At 43.4% G+C, this 26,475-nt stretch overlaps 1 protein-coding gene across 2 annotated transcripts in view; it reads left to right on the plus strand.

Moving 5' to 3' along the window:
• Positions 1–26,475, plus strand: part of CRHR2 (corticotropin releasing hormone receptor 2) — a 167,685-nt gene that overhangs the window by 85,517 nt on the left and 55,693 nt on the right. For both annotated transcript variants that reach the window (XM_063324316.1, XM_063324317.1), the window contains 2 exons: positions 6,352–6,437; positions 12,863–12,969. In XM_063324316.1, coding sequence (XP_063180386.1) covers positions 6,352–6,437; positions 12,863–12,969 — 193 coding nt within the window. The remainder of the gene's footprint in view (positions 1–6,351; positions 6,438–12,862; positions 12,970–26,475) is intronic.

The following is a 26,475-nucleotide window of genomic DNA, read 5'->3' on the forward strand; positions in this document are numbered from 1 at the left end:
CTAACATGGATCAGCAATCTGTCAGAGCAGTCAGATACCCTTAGCTGTGCACAGCGCAGAACTTAACAGACTGTGTTTTATTTATTTATTCATTTGCCGATTTATTCCCTTAACTCCAGTAGCAGATGACCTTATCTCATGATTAGAGGGCCACTCTGTATTCGTGGGATCCAGGATGAAAGGCATAAGTAGTTGGAGAAGCCAGATTTCCATTTTAATGATGACTGGAAATATAAACCTTGTCAGAAAGTCATCTACGTGAGACACAGCAAGATGACTAAAATCTTTTTCAAAACCAGCTTAGTTCCAGTTATGAAGGACAAGATCCAATACAGTAGTGCTTGCATGCGTGCAGGGTCTGGAATTGTCTTTCACCTGCTAATGACTGGAAGGATGTGGTTAACTTCCTGCTGAGAATTACATCCACTTACCTTTACCCTGTGCTCCTGTCTCTTGTTTATTTCATGCTTTTAATGGACTTTTCCTGACTAAATACAAGCCTGCCACCAGGCCAATCTATACAGATTGAGTTACCACTACTTAAAAGGCTTTATGTTCTTCAACAGGGTCAAAAAAAAATAAAAATTATTACTCTTCTTTGCATATTCTGTTCGGAAATGCAATATCAGCTGCTGTTAGAAATGAAATTAAGGTCAGTGTTTTACCTCTCAAACTGATGTAAAATACTGAACCTAAACTGTGTTTTAAAGTTGTTCCAGAGCATAATAGTGTCCTGTTAATCACAGAATCACAGGATGGTGGAGGTTGGAAGGGACCGCTGGGTGTTACCTAGTCCAACCACCTAGAGCCATTTGCCCAGGACCACGTCCAGTCAGATTTTAAATATCTCCAAAGAGGGAGACTCCACAACTCCACAACCTCCCTGGACGACCCATTCCTGTGCTTGGTCACCCTCACAGTAGAAAAGTGTTTCCTGAAGGAACCTCCTGTGTTTTAGTTTGTGCCCATGGCCTCTGGTCCTGTCACTGGGCACCACTGAAAACAGCCTGGCTCAGTCCTCTTTGAACCCTTCCTTTGGGTATTTATATGCATTGATAAGATCCCCTCTAAGCCTTCTCTTTTCCAGGCCAAACCGTCTCAGCTCTCTCAGCCTTTCCTTGTATGTGAGGTGCTTCAGTCCCTTCGTCATCCTTGTGGCCTTCCATTGAGTTCTCTCCAGTACATCTGTGTGTCTCTTGTGCTGGGGAGCTCAGAGCTGGACCCAGTACTCCAGACATGGCCTCACCAGTGCTAAGTGGAGGGGAAGGATCACATCCCTCATCCTGCTGGCCATGCTTTGCCTAATGCAGCCCAGGATGACTTTCACCTGCTTTGTGAAGGCCACACATCTGGCTCATGTTCAACCTGGTGTCCACAAGGACCCCCAGGTCCTTTTCTGCCAAGCTGCTTTCCAGCTGGGTGGCCCCCAACGTGTACTGGTGCATGGGGTTGTTCTTTCCCAGGTGCGGGACTTTGCACTTCCCTTTCTGCTGAACTTCATGAGGTTCCTGTCAGCCCATTTCTCCAGCCTGTCAAGGTCCTGTTTACATGGAAGTGCCTTTTACATGGAGATCCCTTTTACATCACCTTAGAGCCCATGAGAACTGCAGATATTGGTACTTCTACTGCCTTTGTGTACGTGCATCTATGTTGTGTATGGAGCCAAAATGTTGGCTGGTGTGTGGAATCAAGGGCTGGCATTGGGCCATCAAAACAGCAGCCACCTCTACAGAGCAGGAAGAGCAGTGGAAGGTATCGCAGCATGGTCTGAGGGGCTCTGATTGCTGCATTTGACTCTGGGAATACTGCCATTGCTGTCATTGGCTTTAGTGATAAAATATGACTATGATCAGCATGACTGAATCAGCCGTTAGAGGAAATACTAAAATGCATATGTTACTGGCTTGCCTGCAAGGGATGAAATACATTTGCTGGAAGTTAGCAACCGGAGTGAGAGTCTGAGCGCTGCTGGGTATTTCTGTCTATTCAGGGAGTTCCCTTTCACCTCCTTGCCGGTCCCCTGGACTGATGGTTAAGCAGAAGCAATCAAGTGCCACAAATGTTGCTAATAATCTACAACAAAAGGAAATCAACATTTCTCAAAGTCGAAGAAGAGGCCGTAGGCTGAAGTGTAGAAATGAATATTGGATGATATGTCAAAAGCTATGTGTATAATGGCTGTGTGTTGCCTGTGTCATCATGAGTCACCTACTGCTCATTATTCGTCTGCATGAAGATTAAATCTGCTTGTCCAGTTGTATTATATGAACGCAAGTGCACACAGAGCACAAATAACCACAAGTTATAAGCACCAAAAATCTCTTTATTTTGTGTATCTGTTCTTTAGAAAAAAGTCGGTAAGGAAGGAGAAATTATATGAAGAGAAAGGATACTGTATGTCATTTGTCTAAGGAAATGAAAATTGGCACAATTTGTTTTTAAACTAAGAATAAAAGAAATAGTGCTGATAGCTCTCATTAACTATTGTTGCCCTAGAAAGATCATGTAACTGTTCTTTTCTTCCTGGGTGTTCATTATTTGTTTCTACAATGGAGTTCTCCGTCATGACTCTTCCATTTTCTCCTTATTTTTCATGACAATCGTTAAGAAAAACAACTTAATCCAGTCTCTTTCTGTACACAGTGCTTTAAAGCAAAGAGCAAGAATGCTTCTAGCACAAAGCACATTAATCCTAGTTCTCATTGGAAAACCAGGTGAGAAGGAATATTCTTCGGGAAGTTCAATCACCAAAGAGATCACAGAAGTCTCTTGGTAGGATCACTGACTGTTGGTTTCCTTATTCTCTTCCTTCACATACTCTGAAGCTGGGGGACACATATCTTCCATTGCTGTCTTTTGTAGAACCAGTGTATCTGTCATCTTTTCGGCATCTCTTTGCTGCCGTGATCACTGCTACAACCCTGCATGTCCCAGTGACTCAGCCTGTCATTGAGTCCAGTGCCAGTTATTTCTTCTTCTTCTCTGTGCTGTTTTTGACAGTGAGCAGGGATGCTATGAAGCAACTGTGTGCTGTTGTGAAAAAGCCTAAGATGATTATTTGAAATTGTTATTACTTTATCCTGGGTCTTCTGTGCAGAGATATCCAAGCACACACAGGGTGTTCAGCACACCCCAGATGTGCCTGTGAACGCAGTGAGCCCCTGTCCAGTGCGTATGTGACTGGTCCAATGTCCCGAAGAAACTCTAGACTCACTTACTGTATGCCATGGGATTCATCTGCGCACAAAGAGCTGCTTCTTCCAGATGCCTGCAGTGAGGCTCTTACTCTCTGGTATTACCTCACTCACTGAATCGGACATTTCTCCTTTAAAGCACTGGGTAAAAGATCTGTATTATGTTATTAAAATAGATATATGAAAATACATTCAGGATGATCGGAAATTTGTTTCCATGTGGCTGTTGGAACTAATGCCGTAAGGCATTTGGAAGAAAGCAAGTAGACCTTTGCTTTGGGGTATAAATTACTTATGAATACTAGAGTATGGAATGAGGCATTCCCAGAAGTCAGATCTCCTTGCTGCTTTTGTTTCCGAGAAGCAGCTGGTACTGGAGGAGATTTTGGACTAGAGAAATTCAGAGTTTCATTTTTATCCTGGTCTTGTTCACATACTCACCATTTAAGAGCCTGGTGTGACAGCTCATAAACCCAGACCGCTGTTTCTCAAATAACTGCTTTGATGTACGTGTTGTACAGGATTCCTGCATTACACTGAAAGAGAGCTCAGAGGCACATTTTATGACTCCTGATATTCTAAGTCGAGGGGTTACACATCAAAATGGAGGTGGAAATGGATGGCATTCATTACAGTTAGTCTTGCTTTGCTGATCACGACCTGTTCTCTAATAATTCTTCTGGACAAGAAACATGAGACACACATTTATCTTTCTCAAAAGAAGGTTTTAATGAGCAGGGAAGGTGTAGTGCAGGAGACAGAGACACGATAGCCTGCTAAGGTAGAATAAATGGTTTGTGATGGTTCACAACTCTGCCACGGTCCTGCCAGGCCATTTTCAGGAAGTCAAGAACTCACGTTTTGCTTCTGTTTCTGTATCTGTAAAATGGAAATGAGAAGAGCAGAGGAAGAAGTTAGTGTGGATGGGGAAAGCAGTCCTAATATTTGCTTTCTTTTTCAACTAAGAGAAATATTCGAAGGGACCCTTCCTTCCCTAGTTTTGGCACTCCCCCTCTCTTTCACCCAACTTCAAGCTATTTTTGCGTTCTGTCAGTTTCTCATCTAGAGGGAAGTCAGAAAAAGAAGAGCGGTTTTCCTTCTACATGGATAAATAACCCCTTGATTCAATTGCCTCTTTTCCTCTCAGGTGCTTATGTAGACGCAGTTGGCCATTCTAAGTGTTTCATAGTGTTGATTGTGTTTGCAGTCTCCACACCCTAGCTGGAAAGATATGGTGAGGGAAAGGAAGAATCAAAATGAATAAAACAAGGATTTCTTATGAGAGCTATCCTGGAAGTGGGATTCAGTATCCAACTATGCATCAAAGCTCCCCACACAGTGTCTGGAGAGTCAGATGTTTGCTACAGAGGCTCAAAATCAGCAACCATTCTGCACGGAGAGCTTCAGGACTGGCCAAAAGGAGGGGCCAAATACAAGGGCTTTCAGGGATGTAATTGGGATCCATCCACCTGAATCCCACCTGGTCACAGAGGAAGGAGGTGAAAGATGCCCTGAGACACATTTAGCTTGAGATGTTGAATAATAGTAAACAGAGCAGTGAGGAAAGAAGGCTAATCACCTGTTTAGCCTTCAGGAAAAAATTGCACAAAAAAATTGTACAGACAATGGCAGCCTGTACCTGATTCTCCAGTAAAAGAGAGAGGGAAGTGTGTGAATTTGTCTGTAAACTAGTGGCAGAAATGGAAACTGAGGTTCTTAACTTTTAGCACAAGTTTCTGTAGTTGACGCAAATGTTACCAGTTATTTTACTTTATTTTGTCCTTGTCACTTCAAGAAGGAAGAAAAAGTGCAAATAGACAATAGCAATATGAAATTCAGTGTTCCGTATGGATATGGTGTAATCTGGAACATCTAGATGAACTGTTCCTTGTTGCTTTCCATGTGGACTTTCCATCTCTTTAGGAAAAAGCACCTTTGCAAAAGTCTTTCTACCTTTTTCAATGGCTGTTGTCAACAGCACTTTTAGAAATGTTCAATCTGATGCCTTTATTTGATATCTTATTTTCTTGATGGCTGGATGCTGAACTAGCACTGAATGACCGTGGCAAAGGCCCAAGAAGAAATTGGATAAAGAGCAGCAATAACATCATGACGAGTTCATTAGGAAGTTGTCTCTACGTGTCCTTCGGGAATCCTTCTGAATTTCCTGTTTTATTTTAATTTTCTGGTTTCTAAGACGCAGTTCAAAATAAGCATGGAAAAAACCTATTGCTTGGGATTGGATGTGCTTTTGATGGACAGAGGAAGGTATTTTGTACAGCAAAACTGCATGGTTTTCTCTCTGAGTTCCTTGAGGTGAAGAGTCCTTGCCAGAAACTGAACTCACCTCCTCGCCCCCAGTATTACTACACACAGTTCCCAGGGCTCCTCGGGGTGATATTGCAATCGGACATGAAATCTCTCTGCTTCAGTAAAGTAATTCCTGGTTTTCACTTACATTCTGGCAGAACTGGCACCTTGGGAAAAGCTCAGAAGGGGTTTCTTTTTCACAGAGGATTGGTGAACACCCCCTCACCTAGGGGTACGCATTTCTGAAGTCTGGTCAGAGACATCCTCGTGTGGCCTCCCCAGCCCCCCTGCCCCAGGCTTAGGAGGTGGGGGTATCGTCTTGCACCTTTTTCAGGTTCTTTGCAGAAGTTTTACTAATAATGGTGTTGCATAGGAAGACTCTAGAGAATCACTGTCTCCAGGAATGTTTCTTCTAGTTTACAGTGGGATAAACGGGAACAATAGGTTTCCCATACACATACCATGCTCTTAGGTGGAGCACTAAAGACCTAAACCTTTCTGCCCATTTTTGAATACATTATTTAACTTTTTTTTTAAAAGACTAAACTAACATTAAGCTTTCTCTTGCAACATTCTTCTCATACCTTTGCTGCCTTCTGAACCCATATGCTGTAAGAAAATATTATCAATAAGTATCTTTAAATACTTGTTGTCTCCAGATGTGTTTGTCCTTTTTTTCTCCTCTTTTCTCCTCAGCAGGCTGTTCTAGTGCTCACAGAGGTGGGATAAATTGATTTGCTTTGTGAATAATCTGTTCTGTTAACCTTTTTTTTAATTTGTGAAATTGCTAGGCTGTTTGAAGTCCAACACGGAGTGTTCATCTCTTTTTTATTTTGATCCGTACCAGGAAATGCCTACAGAGAATGCCTGGGCAATGGGACATGGGCTTCCAAGATAAACTACTCTCAGTGCGAGCCTATTCTGGACGACAAGGTCTGTATTTTTCCCTTCGTTCTTCTCAATGACATTTCTCAGCATACATGAATGCAAAGCGAAGCTTAAGGTTAACATACTAATTTGGGACTTCTGAGATAGATTCCATTTCTGTCTCTGCAACAAATCCTCCCTGTGAATTCAGGCAAATCACTTATCCGCTCTCCATATCCCCTACTCACATGGTTTTTAAAAAAGGATGCTTTATTGCACTCTGTCCCTGATGATGTATGTTTATGCAGATCCTTCCCAGCTTTGTTCAGAGCATACAGCTGCTCCGGTAAATGTTAGGAATAATAACAATAAGACCAAAAGCTTCTTTGACACTGAAAAATAAGCTTTCACCAGCTGATTCCACCTTGTACCTATCAGTTCTGAGGTCTCATCAACAATTGGCCTTTCCAGATCTCAGTGTCTTTTTCCCTTCAGCAAATATGTAAAGGGGCAGCAACAGAAAAATACATAAAAAGCAGACTTGGGTCCCAGCTGTCTTTAAAAGATTAAGCCAGTCTTGCATTATATAGGAGTTTACAGAATGAAATTAGCATATAGGGTTAAGCTCCTTCAGAAAGTCTGCAAGCAATTATGCAAAGTCCTTTTCATGTCAAATGCCTCAGCTTTTCTTGGAGGCATCATGGACATTCCTCCTCACACAGCTTAAACCTTCAAGCCTTTCACGCCATGTTCTCTTTCTCTTCCTCGTATTTTGAGTGCTGTGGTACGTAGCACACATAGGCTTTGTGCTTTCTCTCTGCCAGGGTTGACTTTCCCCTCTAAGAACCAGGGTGGAGCCCAGCAGCTCAGGCCTGTTCATGTTTTGGGGTTCATTCCACTCATTCTGTCATTGGAGTCGTGCCATGCCAGTTGGGAACAGAGAGGAGGAAGACAAGATCTCACCTGCTGAGGGCTGCTTGCAGAGCTAGTCCAGATTTAGTACTCGGGAACTATCTGGGCTGGTGATCTACCCAAAACAGTCGTGATGTGCTTTGGCTGTGGCCCAGCATCCATCCAGTAAGATCCATGTTGTTGCTGAATGTGGGCTTTGACAAGTGAATCAGAAAACAGCTAACTACACAGCAGCTGCTCAGGAGTGCCTACTCTTACCCACTGGCTAGGTAATTTGGTGGTAGCCCACCCACCCCCACCACCTCCATTTGCTAGAGGCTTCTAGAAAGTAAGAAAAAATGTACCAGTGCATGACTGCCACCCAGAAAGACTGATACACATTCAAGGTGGTCTAGAATAGTGGAGAGGCTCCCATGGCTTATCCCTTAAGCTGATCTAAGTTGGGACCATGCCAGTGCAGCCCCTCCTTACATTTCTTGCCCACTTAAAATGAAAAACTAACTTTTTACTGGCTCATTTTTTGGATGAATCAGTTCCCTAAACCATCTTATTGCATTACTGCAGGAGTGCTGGGGCCGGCACAAGCAAGGGGAGTGAAAGCGTGGCTGGGGTTGGTGGGGACAGCGGACCATGGTAGCAGACCATCTCTGAATGAAATGGATTTGCACTTTTATGAAACCACCCTCTTAAAAATGAGCAAGAGGAGGGTGTGTGTAGCAGCCAGTTCTCATTTAGAGAATGGGGAACAGAGCTGGGCAAAGACTCAAAATCTTTGATGTGCTTTAGCTGGTATGGGAAGCCTGAGCTGATAGTAGCAGTCTGCTCCACCAGCTCGGGAAAATGCTGCTGTATTTTAATGACACTCTTTATGTGTTTGTCTGCATGACGGTTCCTATCTCTGCACAAGCAAATACAGAGGAGTTTTATTTGAAGAGGCTGGAGAAGTGTTGTTACTAGAGGACAGGATTATTTCCTTTACTCTGTTTTTGCTTTTAAAAACTTTGCAGCTATGGTGATAGCTTAAAACGTCTTAAATAGCATGTTCCTTAAACAGATGAAAGTGCAGATGTTCCCCCACCCTTGTTTGCAAAAGCTTAAAAACTCATTTATTAGATCTTTAAAGATTTGCGACAAGCTTTGCAAATATTAATATTTGTGAATATTTTTGAAATCTCTACATAATGCTCAGTGTTACAGATGAATACTTGGGTTGCTTTGCGATCTAAAAAAAAAAATAAAAAATCACCACAGATTTCCATAAGCCTCCATTTTGATTAAAGGTGAGATGCAAGCACACATGTTGGTCTACTGTTATTTATTGACTGATCCTAGCAGATGCAAAGCATCAGCCAGGAGGTACGGCCTGTGTTTCATGTTTATTTTTAATACCGAAAACAACACTACTTTCAAGCTTGGCCACTCACAGCCAGAGTGCTAAAGAATTGCATGGTTTGACTTCAAATGCAGTGATTGATATATGGGACAGGAACAGAACTTTTCAAGATAAACCCCGTGTCCAGTGCTACGTGCTTTATGACAGAACGTTGGTAAGGTAGTAAGGGAAATTTTAGTTTTTTCAACTGTGGGTCAGTCTTAGGGGTATATGCTCCTGTAACACACATTCACCGGATTACATTAATACATCATTGCTTTACTTGTGGTCGAGACCTGTGACAGTAGCTGGCAAAAGTGTGCTCTGGGACTTTGCTCCTAGATTCCCACTTTGGCTGGGCTCTAGTTGCCTGTGTGTAGTCACACGGTGTAGTTTAAAATGCCCCAGTGTGTTTCTATGCACCTGGCAGGTGTGACACAGGCCTTCTGAAATACCTGTGTCCTTCAGTAGCACCAGCAGAAGGTCTGTCACCAGGACCAACTAGGAAGCCCAGAGACTCCTGAGTGCACCTCAAACTAGATGCCTGGGTGTGCCTAACTTTTCCTAGCCCTCCCTTCAGGTATTGGTTCAGATGTTGGGTAGACACCCAAATGTAGGTGTCCTGACGTCAGACTGAATCCTTCCTCTGAACAATCAGTTAGCTCCTTCTCCAGGCACAGGAATCAGGTACAGAAATCATTTTGATCCAACTGTCTGTTTGCTGGCATAATGTGTGACAAATGGAAAGCTTCACAGAATCGCAGAACGACAGGGGTTGGAAGGGACCTCTGGAGATCATCTAGTCCAACCCCCTGCATTCCACCTACAAGCTCCTGGGTCAAAGGGACCTTTGCTGTATCTGGTACAAATCTATGCTCTTGTTAGAGGACAAACGAGAGTCTCGGGCAGCAAAAAATACATCTTAGCCTCCAAAAAGAACTATAAATTAGGGACTTTGGTCTTTTCTATGTGGCCTATGGCAGCTGGACATGAATTTGGTTCTGCGAATGTTTTGGGGTGGCTTTAAGCTATGTAGCTGAGTTAGCACTGTGCTGGGCTAAGGTTAATGAATCCTGCTTAGGAGCACATATTAGCCACAGCTGCCCAGCTTCCAGCTGGCTCAGAACAGGAAAGCAATGAACTCAGAGGCATCTTGGATGACAAAAATACTTCCCGGTTGCTTCTGAAAGTCTTTGGAGAGGAGATATGGTATCTTTAAACTGTACTGGTGATGAGATCATCCTGGCAACAGGAAGAAATCTAAACTGACTGGGAATGGAGCCTTGCAGAGGGTCCTGCAGAGCCTTGCAGGAAGACACGTGCTGTAAACACTGGTAGGACCTGTCAGGAAGTTCTGTTAGAGGGAGAAAGATCCTTGTCATCTGGAGAGCTGAGTCTGCTATCATTAGGTGTTTATTAGTTCAAATCATTAGCCAATTTGGACAGGTTAGCAGTCACATCCTAGCTAAAGGAAAGGAAAAAGTTTTCTAGACAGAATAACTCCATCATTAGCCTGAAACCTGGCTGCAGGGAGCCCAGCATGCCTTAAATTTGCAAAGCTGGTGCAAGTAAAGACACAAAGTTGTGCTTACTCAGTTTTCCTGGTAGAAGCCGGCTGCAAGATAACCGCACTGTCTGATGTAACGTGCTTGTCATGTATAAGGTACGGCATGGAAGAGAGCTCCAGTGATGTGACCTGCTGTTGTCCGGAGAGCAAAGCTAACAGTGTCCAGACCCTCTCCTTTTCTATCTCCTTTTTAACATAACGACCTTCCTCCTAAGCCTGAACAAGATTTATATCTGCATTTTAGAGAAGTGAAATATCTTTCTGGAAGCAGAAAAATATTGGGTAACAGTAGGAGGTTATTACCATTTTAAAGGTATCAGTCTTCAAGAGGGTGAGACAGGAAAGACTTATGCAAGTATTTTACATGAACTGAGCTTTGGCCAACACATGGCTCATTCTGGGCACGTGTTTTTAAGCCCTGAAGGTGCTGTCTCCAATTCTACCAGAGATGCAGATTGCATGTAGGCTGGTGGAAAGTGATCTTGCTACCCTGTCAGCTTAGTTTTTCATAGGCACTGAGGCAGTTCTTGTTTCCATGATATCTGAATTCGCCTTCAGGAAACCTTGTTAGTGTCAGCAACAGAAAAAATAAGTCATGCCTGTTTTTCCTTCAGCATCAGTGCATCAAAGAGGGGCTTAATTATATTTTTTTTTCCCTGATTAATTTTCTCGTGTTTTGAACCATACCTTCTTAAAACTTGAGTGAAGTTGAAACAGTCGTTAGGAGCCAAAGGAGGGAGCTGAAGGGTCAGATTCAAAGAGCGGGATCCTTGGCCTGGGAGAAACCTTGTCATCTTAGAGAAGATTTCTAGCACTACACAAGCAATTCTGGATGACACTCTTAGTCATATGGTTTAGTTTTAGGTAGTCCTCTGAGAAGCAGGGAGTTGGACTCGATAATCCTTATGGGTCTTTCCAACTTGAGATATTCTATGATTTTATGAATTAAGCGGGAAAGTAAATAAGCAAGGCAGTTAGTAGCTGCACAGTACAACTTTGCATTTCAGGTAGGCACATCAGGTCAAGTGTGTTTTCTTCCCCTTTAGGTGTCCCTGTGACTAAAGGATAAATAAAAGTCAGTGTGGAATTCATATCTTTCAGGTTTGGGTGTTTTTTTCTCCTCAAGGCTATTCAGAAAATGGGCCTGTGTATGGGGAAGTTTATTTTAGGGGATTTTATAACAGACTTATAAATACCTTACATGGTTGAGTTCTGTCCAGAAACAGCACATTACTCCATGTGCTGAAGATATAAGCAGGTTTCATCACAAAAAATGATTCCAAGAGCGCTTGCTTGCTCTCTGGCGAAGTGCTGGAAGATGCTATCTTCACAGAACAATGGAACAGATTAACTACAGCTGCTGGTTGTGGTTTCATCCAAACATTCATTCACTGACAAATTCCTTTGACTGGAATAAAATGTTAAGGGAAATTGTTAGAAAAAATGAAACAAAGGAAGTTCAACCAAAATTAGAAAACTGATGCCATTGGTAGGATTCTACTGTTATATTTTTATCACAAATGAGGAAATTTAGGTGGTTACTTTTCAAAGGTCTCAGTCTTCTGAAGGAGGACAAGTCCCAAACTGGGGAAAGATCTGCTTAAGCTGAAAAGAAACAAATGCCAAAACTAATAAATAAATAAATAGTTTTTTTCAGAGGCGTTTATACTTAAGTTGCAAGCCTCTGTCAATTTTGAACCAGCTTCGGTATTTCTCTGAATAGTGTTTTTCTACTTCTTCCTATCCATCAGGCAAAGAAAGGAGTTGCTTCTCTTTTCTCTGAAGCCAGGAGCACCCCACCAATAAAGAATGTTCCAGTTACTTCAAGGTCAAATTTTGGTCACATCACTAACTTCACTGATTTAGGTGGGAGCACTTTTGTGCTTAAGTTTTCGTTTACAGGATCAAGAACCTACCAGTAATCTCCCCAGCATCCTAGGGAATACACACTAATACATTAAGTTTCGCTACATACTTGGGTTGCTTCTAAAAACAACAGGCTCTGGTTCATGAGGCTCTCTCAAAACTGAAAGGACATCACCAGATTCCGTCTCTTTCAGTCTGCGTTGGTTCTGCCCTCAATTTGAAAGATAAGGATCGTAGCTTGCAAAGAATGTACCTCAGAGAAAAATCTGCCTGTACGCAAAGGGATTATTATTTTTTCTTACTGACAACTGATTCATTTTTGTATGAAAACCAAACCATTTGAGTAGGAAAGTAGCATACCCTGGCTCATTAAGACCATGCAGTTTCCTAACAAAATAATGTTTTGTAACTTCTGAAACTGTGAGAAGACGTGTCTTTGGTAGCTTTGCCACTCTAAACCAACAAAGTTTTAAAATATCGTAATAACGAAAATAAGAAATCCTGAGGAAATTGAAGAAAAAAAAGGGTGAAAAAATAACTTTTTGATGAGATTTGTGAGAAACTGTGGACAAATCCCAAACTGAAATGAAACCAAACTTGTACTTTTGAGCCTGGGCAGCATGTTTGGCTTATACATAGGCATCAGCCCTGGGGCTATTATATCATTTTAAAGTCAAGAAAAGTAGTTACTGTTTCCTAAACTGATTAACTGTTCCCTAATGTCAGTGCTTAGAGAGTCATACTGATTTAATCATGTTATCTCTTTACCTCCAGAGGAAGTATGCGCTCCATTACAAGATTGCTCTCATCATAAACTACCTGGGGCACTGTATATCAGTAGGGGCCCTTATAGTTGCCTTTATGCTTTTCTTGTGCTTGAGGTGAGTAATCTGTTTGCATGCTTCTAACTTGGTTGGGTGTGTGACACTTACCGGGTTAATCAAGCCCTCTAATAACTCTGTCCAGGTCATGTATGCTCTTGAAAAATGGTCATGGCTTTTCCACTCCAAGCATGTGCGTGGTTTTATTGACTGATGCGTTGGGTGAGCTGTAATGGTGGCTTCAGTGTGTAGGACCTACAGCCTATTTGTATTCAGGAAGAGAACTGTACATGATTTATTGATGCAGCAAAAAATTCAGTGAGCACAGAGTGCTTCATTAAGGGAAGCTGGGATTTGAGTGTTGAGTTGCAAGTTTTGGGGGCAAGTTTTCTTTTTTATAAGGCAGTGCACAATAACATAAACCATTTTGCATTCCCTGACAAACAATGCCTAGATCTAGACCAAAGGAGGTAGAATAAAATCTTTCCATTCTGCTTTGGGTTAATTTCCATTTTTCTTGCATTAAAGAACTTCGAAGTTTTAAGAAATAACAAGAGAAACACCTTTAGAGGAGCTTTATCCCCACCAGTGCTCATGAAATGATGAATGCAAATCAATGAAACTGCATAGAAAGTTCCCTGGTTCAGTGCTACGTTAGGGAGTTTGTCAGGTCAAATGGATAAGTCGGTGAAAGAAAGTCTGTGAAGAAGAATTAGGGCTACAGGGAGAAGAGAAAGGGCAGGAGGGAAGGAAACTTAGTAGAAAGTAGTAGGTAGAAGTGCATCAGTCATCATATGTATTGTATGTAAATAGCCTGAGTCACAGGAATGTATTTTGATAGGAGTGTACTGGTTGGATATTTCTGCGTTATTTGTTGGATTACCTGACGGGTGTTTCTGTACTATGTGTGCTATCTTGTCTAGAGGGGTTCAACCTGAACTTAGAACCAACTGCACTAAGTGCTGTGCAATGACAATCCTTGAGAAAAATCTTACATCAGTAGCACAGGAGAAACAGGTGGAGGACGCCCCCCCACAGGATTACAACATGATGATTGACAGTCACCTAAGTGAAACGAGTTACTGCTTTCCTAGAGTGGAGCATCCCTATGAAGTCTTATGCTAATTATTCCTCCTGAGCATTCCTAATGAAAAGGTCTTTCTTCTTAACAACAGGAATCTTCTTTCACCCCAGCATCTATAAACAGAATAATCTATGCTAATGGGAAGAAAATAAAGTTTAAAAATTTTATGGTGCATCAGTTTAAACTTGCATTTCAACCTTTTTACTGTGTGCATAATGCTAATTCCCACAGTGCTTGGAGACCTGAATTCATTTACACTGAATAAAGAATGAAAATTATTCATTGTAACTATATTCTCTGCTTCGATGCTAAATCTTTTATAAGTGCTCAAGTAAATAACGCAAAACCAATTAGACAATATGGTATAAATGTATCCAGCTTCTAACACAGGAGTTGCCTAGCTGATCTCTTTTAAATTGTTCTTCTGGTATTTAAACTTTGACTTAAAGATTTAAATTTTGCAATCAGCTTCAGCGTTAAAAAGGACTGCAGCAGTTCAGTACTTCCCTGTACATGCTGTGAGTTAAGATAGTCCATCTCTTCAAATTCCCACTGTATCATGCAAAAAAAGTCTAGCATCCAGCCAGCATTAACCAACGTGAGCTCCCTCAGTGTCTGTAGAGTTACACCTGTTTTCAAAAGTTCTAAAAATGGTCCGGTGAAGGCAGTCTAGATTCATGTTGCATTACAGATTTCACCTACACAAATTCTAGATCATGCACATCTTCATCACGCTTACCTCTTCAAAGTGTCCCAAGAGCCAAGTGTCCCAGTTTTGATAATTCAGTCCTATTATTTGGGGCTTTTTTCCTGTTTTAGTTTCAATGGAAGAAGGCACCTACTAATTGGGCGAAATGGGAGAATTTAGATAATTCCTGAGTAAAGAAACAGTAGAAGACTCTGAAGGCTTGGTTTGATAGTCCCACATCTTGACCCAAAGCAGAAATCTATCAATTCCTTATTCCTGCCCCATTCCTCCCATCTACCTCACTCCATGAGTGCCTGCTGAGGGTGAAGATAGAGGAGACCTCTGGGAATGCTCAAGTTCTATTACTGCTCTGTATTTTTATGCTTCTCACCCATCACCTGGTTCATTTTCCTTTGGTCTGTCAGTGCCAATGGAGTGTCAAAGGCAGTTCTGTATGAAGGAAAAGACTGGAGCACACCTGCTGTATTGGAACATAACTGCTAGGAAGGCTATGGGATCTCTTACACTGGAGGTTTTAGGAGCAGGTGAAATATCTGGTAGGCATGTTAAAGAGTATTGCTTTGGTGAGGAACTCGTGAGGTGGGTGTTCTGCTTTTGGACATGAGCCTCACCATTGCTGTTGCTGCCCCAGGCCAGGTAGCTGCTGCAGTGACGGGAAGCTTAGTCCTCAGTTGTGCTCAAGTGGGAAGGGGAAAGAACTGGGTCTAGTCCCTATTCTTCCAAACGTGTCCAATGTGATCCTGTCCGCAGCTCCTGTCTTCCTCAGTTCCTTATGAAAGTCTCTGCCCTCCATTCAAAACCCACCCTCTATGCCAGTAGAAATGTTCTACTGTCCTAAAAGCTGAGGAACCCTACACCAAAAGATATTTTGAGGGTCAGAAAGCTCAGATGTAGCAGCAAGTAATGAAAGCATCTGCCATCTGTGTTTGTGTTGCGAGGAGACCCCAACACAACTGAGAAGGGAGAACTCAGCCAGGAGCTCCCTTTTGCTGTGAAGACCTATTCCAGCCTTGTTTTCTCCACTTCTGTCTCATCGGAACCAATCTTATTTTCTTGGCTGTGCAATGAAAAATAAGCCAGTAAACATTTAATTTAGCACCTAAATAATAAAAAGTGAAGCCCAACTTCACTTTTTGTTGGACCTGATTTTTGTTGGCCTGCTGACTGAATAGCAATGAGTCATTGAGTCAGCTCCTAAAGATCCAAGTCAAGGCTGATTCCTCAAGGTCTAAATGTAGGTGGTCTTAAAAGCCGTGCTGTCTTTACAACACAAAACAAAACAAGCACTCAAACAAAAATAAATATGCTGAGAAGGAAAAATGAGAAATTTGTGCATAAACCAAATGTGCTGTAGAGCTGCATTGATCTCCAGCACAGGATCTGGAGAGATTTGCTCAGGGCACTTCACAGGGCATTGTTAAATGTATCCGCGCTGCTGTGAATCTCATTGTCTGTGTGTTCTCATTAATAGTAAAGGTTTGATCCATCCCTCAGGTGCCCACAGGCAGTTCCCGCTGACACGGCTCTCATCGTCCCAAGTAATCACATTCTCACAATAGTAAAGCAGAAATTTTCAATAGGAGGAATCCTGCTATCAGTAATACCAATCAAGTTGAAGAAAAAAAAAAAGAAAAAAAAAAAGTATTAGAACACTTCTGTTGTTCTTTTGAATCATATTTTTTCTTTACTGTTGCTGATAATGCAGAAGCCCAAATTTCTTTGTCTTGGCTTTTTCCTTGTTAGTGCGCTGTTACACCAGCCCCTGAGGTCTGCTGGCAATGGCCAGCAGTGACCTGACTAGATTCAATCAGAAGATGTTTTATTTATGCAGTAGTGACCAAAGAAGTAGTATGGGAAGACAGGTATTTGTTCTGGGAAACATCTAAGTCCCTCCTGAATTATGAATCCAATAAAGAAGGACGGTGCTGAAAGGAAGACAGGCTGGAGATTAAAAATGCCATGTCCTTCTGCACAGGTTGCTGGATAAAGGCAGCTGTAAAAAAAAAACAAACCACAAACATTGGTATAACATCTTTTGTCATTAATATGGTGGTAACAAAAGCAAATTGAGGATTTGAGAGAGACTTTGCCCTAAATTTACCTCTTTCTAGTTCCCCTTTAAAACATCAGATATTTTTTTTTTTTTATAGGCCTGAGGCAGCGTCCCCTTGCTTTCTCAGGATTACAAACAGATTTCCTAAATCTCAGATATTTTTTTCTCTCAAAAGACTGAAACATATCTTTCTTGAAATAACATAGCCACTTTTTTTTTTCTTTTTTCCCCTTAACCATTTCCTAGCATTTAGGAGAGGAAGATCTACTTTCCTTTATCTCCCCCCTGTTCCAAACTCCTTTGAACTGCCTCTGAAGAGTCTGGTGTGCAGCTGGTGAGACTGCTGCTGCAGGCCTCTGTTAGTAAGAATGCAAGAGTTTGATTAAATGATTTGTAGAAACCTGTCAGAGGAAATGTAGAGCAAGTTTCATAGAGCAATGTGATCTGACACCTGTCAGAGCCTAAATACTGAGGTTATATCAAGTGGATAGGTTATCTGCACAGTTAGTACTGGTTTGCATTATAAAAGTCATAGAATCATAGAATAGTTAGATTTGGAAGGGACCTTATAGATATCTAGTTCCAACCCCCCTGCCATGGGCAGGGACACCTCCCACTAGACCAGGCTGCTCAAAGCCCCATCCAGCCTGGCCTTGAACGCTTCCAGGGATGGAGCACCCACAGCTTCCCTGGGCAACCTGTGCCAGTGTCTCACCACCCTCACAGCAAAGAATGTCTTCCTGATATCTAATCTAAATCTACTCTCTTTCAGTTTAAAACCATTGCCCCTTGTCCTATCGCTGTACTTCCTGATAAAGAGTCCCTCCGTATCTTTCCTGTAGCCCCTTTCGGTACTGGATGCAGTACTCCAGGTGGGGTCTCACCAGAGCAGAGTAGAGGGGCAGAATCACCTCCCTCATCCTGCTGGCCATACTTCTTTTGATGCAGCCCAGGATGCTCGTGGCTTTCTGGGCTGCGAGTGCACATTGTCGGCTTACATCCAGCTTCTCATCAACCAACATCCCCAAGTCTTTCTCCTTAGGGCTGCTCTCAATCCATTCTCTGCCCAGCCTGTATTTGTGCTTGGGATTGCCCTGACCCACATACAGGACCTTGCACTTGGCCTTGTTGAACTTCATGAGGTTCGCACGGGCTCACCTCTCAAGGCTGTCCGGCTGTCCGGCGCCCTCGGGGCGGGCCCGGTGCGGAGCGCCGCTCGCGGTCGGGACCGGAGGGGCGGACGGATGGGGCGCCGCCTCTCCCCCGTCGCGTACCGCATGGTCGTGGGGCACCCGGCGCTAAATCATTCGTAGACGACCTGATCCTGGGCAGGATCTGCTCTGTGATCTTGCCAGGCACAGAGGTGAGACTGACTGGCCTGTACTTTCCCAGGTCTTCCTTTTTTCCCTTTTTAAAAATGTGCATTATGTTTCCCCTTTTCCAGTCAGTGGGAACTTCACCAGACTGCCACAACTTCTCAAATATGATGGATAGCGGCTTAGGAACTTCATCCACCATTTCTCTCAGGACCCCTGGATGCATGTCATCGAGTCACGTGGACTTATGCACTTTCAGGTTCCTTAGATGATCCAGAACCTGGTCTTCTCCTGCAGTGAATTACTTGAAGTGTCTCATCTCACCAACTCAGATGAAGGACAGATGATTAACCTTAGGCTGACGTCTTTGCTTCCCAATGCCTTTACCCACCCCCGCTCATCTCTTATCTGTATGACTTCTTCTTTAGGCTCTTTGTATAGACCCTACCTAGAGCAAAAACCACAGAGGAGAACAAAGCCCTCCTGAAGACCTGGAATAATACCCATAATTAAAAGTGTGCCCAGAGAGCTATATTCTTAAAATGTGGAAGGTCTCATAAGCTGCATCTGAAATGGTGGTATTGTAGCCTAGCAATATGAAGGCGGGAAAGGTGTATTATTGCTGCCTATAAATACATCACTGTTGGATAAAATCAGAAACTGAAGAGCTACTTACAGTCAAGGACAATGTCAGTGCAAGAAGAAATGGGTATAGGTGCTCTACAGAGAGTCTTGTGAGCAGATATTAGAGGATGATTTCCAGCCCGCAGAGCAGAGGGGTCCAGGAGCAAGGTAAGGGAGGAAGAATTTAACTAGTAGTTAAACTAGAGCTTCAGGAATTTATGAAGGACTTTTACTCAATGACTTTCTTGACCTGGGCTTTGGAAGATCAGGAGGCCACTTCCTGTCCTGTGCTTGACGTATGTTCCTAGTGGTGTATTTCTGTCATTGCAAAATTTCAGCCATGAGGCAGTGTTTTTGGAGACAGACACTAACTTGTTTCAATTCTGGTAATAGAACTGCCTGTGCAAGATTAGATCTATATTGAATGACTAGCTGAAATTTGTCTGTGCTCTGTTCTCCTTTTTCGTAGAATCATAGAATCGCCTAGGTTGGAAGGGACCTTTCAGACCATCTAGTCCAAACATTAGCCTAACTGACAAAAACCATCACTAAACTATATCTCTAAGCACTACGTCTACCCATCTTTTAAATACCTCCAGGGATGGTGCCTCAGCTGCTTCCCTGGGCAGTCTGTTCCAATGCTTGATAACCCTTTCAGTGTAAAAATTTTTCCTAATATCCAGTCTAAACCTCCCCTAGTGCAACTTGAGGACGTTTCCTCTTGTCCTATCGCCTGTTACTTGGGAGAAGAGACCGACCCCCACGCGGCTACACTCTCCTTTCAGGTAGTTGTAGAGAGCGATAAGGTCACCCCTCAGCCTCCTTTTCTCCAGGCTGAACAATCCAGCCACTCTTCCCCAAGCCTGTAGTGTTGCATGGGGTTGCTGTGACCCAAGTGCAGGACCCAGCACTTGGCCTTGTTGAACCTCATACCACTGGCCTCGGCCCATTGATCCAGCCTGTCCACATCCCTCTGCAAAGCTGTTCTACCTAGCACGTGGACTGTCTCTGCATGTCATGGAAACAGCAGCTTCCTGGGGGAGGTGCCCACGTTGAACCACCAGAAGCATTTCCACACGTGCAGTGAGCACCATGAGGCTAACAAATTTAGACCAAGCACAGGAATGAATATTTGGAAGGAAAGCTACAAATGATCTTATATGGTTTTTCCTGAATTCCTGGCCAAATACTCAAAAATAATGAAATATTTCACACCATGTTTTGGTGGAGAGGCTAAGGAGAGTGTGAACAGCAGCATCAGTGCTTCAGACTTTCCTCCTTGGCTTATCCACACAGTATCTGCAAAGGTAGATGGTATAAAAAACATTGCTAATTGTGTAATTGTATTAAAAGTAAAAATATCATAACCCCTGAATTCCCTAGCTGGTCATTTAAATTAATTTTCTTTCAGATATTTTTTTTTTTTTGCATGTTCCCACAAGGGGATTATGAATGAGGACACGCTGTGCACTCTTCCAGTTTCACAAGCAGTAGCTGTAAGCCAGATCAACCACTATCAGCTCTCAGTGTCTGGCTTCTGAAGTCCTAACCCTTCATTTGTGCAATCCAGCCGCAGTGGTCACTCTTCGTAGAAAACATTCACCTTTCCACCGTCCGAACTGATGACTACAGCCCGTGTCAACAGGGCAATGGCTTAGATAAACCCCAGAGGGCTGCAGCCACGTACTGTACCCCTGCTACTCTAAAACTAGTTTGTTATGGGGTACTAAAACCTGAGCTGTGAGGTAGCTCCTGCTAAAAAGATACTTTACAGCCCTGTTTCCCGTTTGATTCAAAAATGACTGACATCTGACCTCCATTTAGCAAAGCAAATTAGAGCAGATTCCTAAATCTTTTTTTCAAGCAGCTAAACCACAAGCACATGCTGTAGCAAGTGAAGTCATCTGTATCTGACAGTGTCATCCCTGTGAAAATAACAGAGGAGTTTTCTCCGGTGGAAGAGCTGATTGCACAGTCAAGATTGGAGCCATACTCTTAGACTGGAGTATCCAGTGGCTGGGTTTCAATTAGCCCATATTTAACCACGTAGTTCTCAGGGGCGACATTTCTCTTCGTGCACTGACTGGGAGCAAAGCACAGGCCGATGTAGTGTCCTATAGTTATCCACACTCTTCATTGTCAGCATGCTCACGGATGGTTTTGACCCCTGTCCACCGTGCTACGCAGCCAGACAGCGCTGGGCACAAAGGCTGACAGTGCGCACAGTGGGTCTGGTCCTGTCCTGCCTCTGGTCCTGTTCTGTCTTGTGTTGGCTGCATCCTCCCAACCCTAGGAACATCAGTGCTTTAAGCCTTTGTGTCCAAAGCAGGCAGAATGCCCCATGTCCCGTGATTAAAAATTGGCTTGAAGGCAGGAGAAAGCAACTTTGGAAAAGGCTTAGCAGGGCCCAGATGGTTCCACAATGGGTTTATTTTTAGGGTCTATGCACATCCTAAACACTAGTGGAAGCTGCTGCTTCTGCTCTTCACCTGAGCATTTCACCCCCATCCTCATAATAAAGCTGTTATTTTCTTCCAGGCTTTCGTTCTTCCCTTGCAACTGACCCTTGCATTTCCTGTGGGATTATTTATATTCCCCCAGGCAACTGCCACCAAGAAGCTCATTTTCCCTGCCAACCTCTCCAGCTGCTTTTCCCATCTGTAAGCGTTAGTACCAGAATATATGCAGTGATTGAACATGAGCACGCAGGGGAAACCATGAGGACCTCAGGGGAGGCCTCCATGTGGATGAAAGCAAATAGGCCGTGACAGGCACAGAGCCTGGGAAATAACTCGCTGTTAGGTATTCTTCCCACTCCATGCCATTTATGGCTTGTCCATGAGCTTTGCCTGCCCTAGAAAAGGGGAAAAATATTTTTTTAAGTATTGTCCATGATTCTCCTTCCTGCTTGTTCAGCAGTCATGGAATGGGAAGGACACTCCAGCAAAGTAGTCTCAGATTTCTCCTGCCAACTGTTTTCAGACAGAATTTGGTACAGCTGTCTTAATTAAACATCATTATTAATGGAGTACTACATGAATTAATAGATGATATCGAAGCTTCTTTAATAAAGTTATCGTTTGCAATTATTTCCATGCAGATGATTCTACTAATTCAGCTAGCTTTCGACCATGCTGGCACATTATTATGATTGTTAACGTTAATGGTTTGTGCCATGCTTTGAATCAGGAAAGAGTAGCTCTGCACATCCCAGAGGAAAAATACCACTGTATGGATAGAGTGAGGAAAAAAACCAAACATGAATCAACAGGAAGGCTACTTTGAGTTTTACCAGTGCTACTTTAGAAACGCTTTTATAGTTCTGCATTTCTGCATCAGTGAGGGCACCTGTACAGAGAGAGTTGATCAGATTTTCTGCCTTTTCAGATCTCAGCATTTCCCAAATCAAAAGAATGGATTTTCTAATTCTCTGCTTTCTATATCCAACCACACGATTAAGGTCATTTCCCAGAAATAATTAGCAGTGTGTAGTTTCTCTACCAACAATCCGAAACTCTTTCTGCCTACTTCTGACACAGGCTGCAGTGAACTGATGGAGAATTTTGCTTTTATTTTCATTTACTGCTATTGTTCCTAACGTGGAAGACCGGTTACGACGCCCTGCGCATCAAGCAGTTCAGGATGCCGGTGGTATGATATCGAGTCAGGGAATGACATTGGGGCTTGAAACGTGGTCTGTTCTCAAATCAAATAGAGAGGTCATTATATGTAATTTCCCACCATGTACCTGGCTTTTTATTCGCTAATTAGGCAGGCCAAAGAGAAGTATGTTTGCTTTCACCTTAATTGCTTCTCTGTGTCTAACCTGCTGCAGAGCTGAAGCTAATGCTTTTAGGGGGCTCTCTGTGTGTGCAGTCACTGGGAGGCGTGTGCTCCCGCATCATCTTATCTGGTTTCAGCCAGAGACATGCTCTGGGACTCTCGACTCAATGGAACACACACATTTTCCTGTACCATTGTCCCCAAAATGCCTGTAAATATAAAACAGGGTACTTCACAACTCAGACTCTCCTGAAAATACGCTGTCGCTTACTACACTCTTCTATCCACATCATTAGCCCGGAGGCAAGTGGCTGTATTCTGAACAGTGACTTCTGGTAAAAAGTCCCTCCTGCGTGGCATGGGGACACCTCTGCCCGTGCCGGCAGGAGGGATGGCGCAGCAGCAGGACCCTTGTGCGGCAGGGCCTCAGTGGAAACTCTTGCCTTGTCAGAAACACTCGTCTGGAGATCACTCAATAGCAGGCAAAACACTGGTTCTTAAGAAATCAGGAGGAACCAATAAACCCTTTCACGTACAGAACCAAGATGCTTCCAGTGGCAGTATCTTTTCTCCCTCCAAGTCAGAAACTCTAAGTCCTTCTTTTATCTCATTTTCAAGGAAATTCTTTTCCTTCTGCTTGCTCCTTCACTCAGTGTAACACACAGGCATGTCCCTGTCCGTATTTCAGGGGGATATTTCAGGACCAAAATCTGCTGTCAGGCACAGCCCGAAGTGAAATGGATGCATGAACTGTGCTACTTCGGGAGCACATGTTGGAGATACAACGACTCCTCCCAGCTGGCTCCCTCAGCCCACAGGACTAGCAGTTCCCTGTTGTCCAGTTCCAGGCTCTTTCGATCCCTCCTCCCTCCACTTCCCAAAGGACAGGAGGGAATGTAGTTGTGAGGAAATGCCTAATCATGCAGACCCTGGGACGGGACAGGCCAGCAGAGAAGAGGAACCAACACAGACAAACATATTCTACAGTGAATAACAGCTTATGAGCTCTTCATTCCATCGTGTTAGTAGAATAAGCCATGGCCTGACGCCAGTGAACATAAACGACAGAAGGAGTTCAGTGACTCCTGTGAGGAGCTGGAGCCCCAACAGGTTGATTTAATGTGATTAAATGTGGTCCTTGAATCAGGAATATCTTAAAACCTCTGACTGCCAGAAGCAAGGAGGTAAGAACAAGGAACAAGGAACAGTCTACCTCCCATTTCCCATCCTGTTTCCCAAACTGTCTTACTGATCACCACTGGGAACTGAGTCACAGCCTCCATGGCTTATTGGTCTGACTGAATATGGAAGTTCTTATGTCTTTATGTTATGGTCTGAATCTTTAAGTCTGTTCTAACTGAACTGCTACAACCTCTTTTCTTATCCCTTCCATCCTCGGACCCAAGCACCAAGGAAGAGTTAGCAGAAGAGCCCAGCCAAGGCCTTGACCAACTCTTTTGTCTGAAAAGGATCAGGGCAGGAAACAAATACAGGAAAAGGCTCTTTAATGGAAGCCCATAGCCTCCGTCCATGGTGTCTTGTGATGTACTGGCCTTCAGGCTCTCTGGGATGGTGGCTTGTGCTGCTCTTCTTGGAAGTTGGGCTACACTTGCACCATTCAATCCACATCAAGGGCTGTAAAACAAGTGGAAATGGCATAAACAATATTACCCAACGTGAAGATGAATATGAAACCTTCTATCATCTGATCTTTTAGGCTAGGGGACTTTAAATGCCCCTGGAACTTGCAGTTTCTTCCTAGTGATGCTGTAATTGTGTCTGAAGCAGCAGTTCAGCACCCAGTCCTCTCATCTCCCACTTCTCCCCTCTCCTCCGTGACTCTTTGCCCTCTTGAGAAGGTAGCTCTCTGCTGTCTACGCTCTCGGTTCCCTGATGTTGTCACTGCCACACTCTCCAAATTGTGACTCCCTGCTGTGGTAAGAATAACTCCGTATTTCTTAACTTCTGAGTTGGGAGGGAATGCATTCATGCCAATCACTCTGACTCTAGGAAAGCTCAGTTCACTAACTTATAATACAGCTCAACGTGTTTCAAATTCCACCTCTTGCCACTTACAATGGGATATGAATTTGTTTTCAGTGCTGCCTGTGAGGGCAGTTATTGCTGTTTCTGGAGCACAGACTTGCTTCTTTTTTTCCTACACACAATGAAGGCAACAATTAATCAAGGAGAAAGGAACTGTGGGGCTCATTGTCCTAGAAGACTGTTATGACTGTTTAACAAGTTTTCAAAAAGGGACAGGTCATTTTCATAAATAGCAGGAATATTGAAATTTAAATTAAGGCTATTTAAGCTAAGAAATTTAAGCTAGCTTCCATCTACCAAGAGCCAGGATAAGAGCTGTGGAGGGTAAATTACCCCTATGAGTATTATGAGTTTCTTCCTCAGGCTTTGAGATGAGTGAGTATGACAAGGTCAGCTTTGCCCTTTCACCAAACATAACTGTGCTGCAGGCCTCCTGTTACTCATTAGCTTTCTTGCCCAATTTGGGACCTGTCTTTCATTCAGTGTCCACCTCAGACTCCAATCTGGCTACGCAGATACACCTTATGCACAGGGTAAGCTCCTGAGCCCAGCAGAGCAGTCTCCTGTGAATAGTGCCTGAAATGAGGGAACCCTCATCTCGGTCAGTATCCCTCTGAATGCTTTACCCATACTAAATTGCGATAATAACATTCACCAGCCGTGCCTGTAAATGAGAGCAGCTTTCTCAGGTGGCTGGCAAGAGATCTTTCCTTTGTGACATCCATTGACCTCGCTGCAGTCCTCCACTTCGGTGCCCTGCAGCCTCCGCACACTGTATTAACCCTGCTGTTTCTCCCTCCCCGGTATGAACCTGACACAGTCATTTCTCAAGCTTTTCCTGCCCTTGGCTATGAATCGCATTACTGCCACAGTGATTTCTCCGCTAGTAGTAGTTAGGAGACAGAAACAAACAGAAACCATGTGCTCTGGGCTCTTTACAAACAAAAACAAACTTTGAGTCTTCAGTCGGGACTCCTGAAAAAGAAAGGGAAAAACAAAAAAAAAAAAAAAAAAGGGAAAAGTTTAAAACTGTTCTGTGCCTGGGGTCACATCACTGCCTGAGCCATTGAGAAACTCTGCGGCTGCGTGTTTCTCAGCCTTACTATACTGGTGTTTCCATTAAAACCCTAATTACCATTAACACCAGTAGAGTGGTGGCCCAGAAATCACAAAAGCAAACCCTGCCCCTCACCTGTTTGTGCTGCTTTCCCAAGGCAGCAATGTGGTGGGGAATGTGACTGGGGAGGGGGTGCATCCAGAAAACCAAAATGTTTGCTTTACAGCCTCTTCATTCCTCTGTTAGCCCCAAAGATGTGAAGCTTTTTAGCAGGTGAAAGCACGTGCTTACCATCCGTGCTGCACAGAGTGTCTCGGAAAGGGAATGAGGCCATGCTACAAGGTTGCTGATACCCAAAGTATGGCTTTTGCTAAAGGCAGGGGGACGTGGGAGCCAACCGTCCCTGTTTCATGTCCAAAGCATTATTTGACAAGGCTTCAGGCACCATTTTGGTAAATTCCAGCAGCTGGCTACATTTATACTTTACTTAATTTTACGCCAGGAACACATCTTCCCTCAGCACATGTGGCTTTTTGAAAACAAGGAGAGTTGTGATCATAATTGTCTGTAGAGCCTGCGAGTTCCCAAGGCGGACCAGGCTCTCTTGCTCTGGATCCTGAACGCGTGCCCCTAAAAATCTGCCTCTGTCCCAAGCGTTTTACAATCCAAACAAAAGTCAATGGCTAGATGCAGACTCATGGGCAAAGAAGACAAAGCAGCATGACCAAGAAGTAGTATGGAGGGCAGAGATCATGCAGCCAGTAGATGCTGAGGTTATCTTTGTATTCTGAGCCACAGAAGAGAATGTGATTTTGATGATGAGGATCCTACTGAGGGGGAAAGCTCTTTTTAGGAACTGAACCAAAAAAGTCTACAACTATTTGTTTGCCTCTG

This window comes from Chroicocephalus ridibundus, chromosome 2, assembly GCF_963924245.1.
Source record: "Chroicocephalus ridibundus chromosome 2, bChrRid1.1, whole genome shotgun sequence".
NCBI classification, from domain to species: domain Eukaryota; kingdom Metazoa; phylum Chordata; class Aves; order Charadriiformes; family Laridae; genus Chroicocephalus; species Chroicocephalus ridibundus.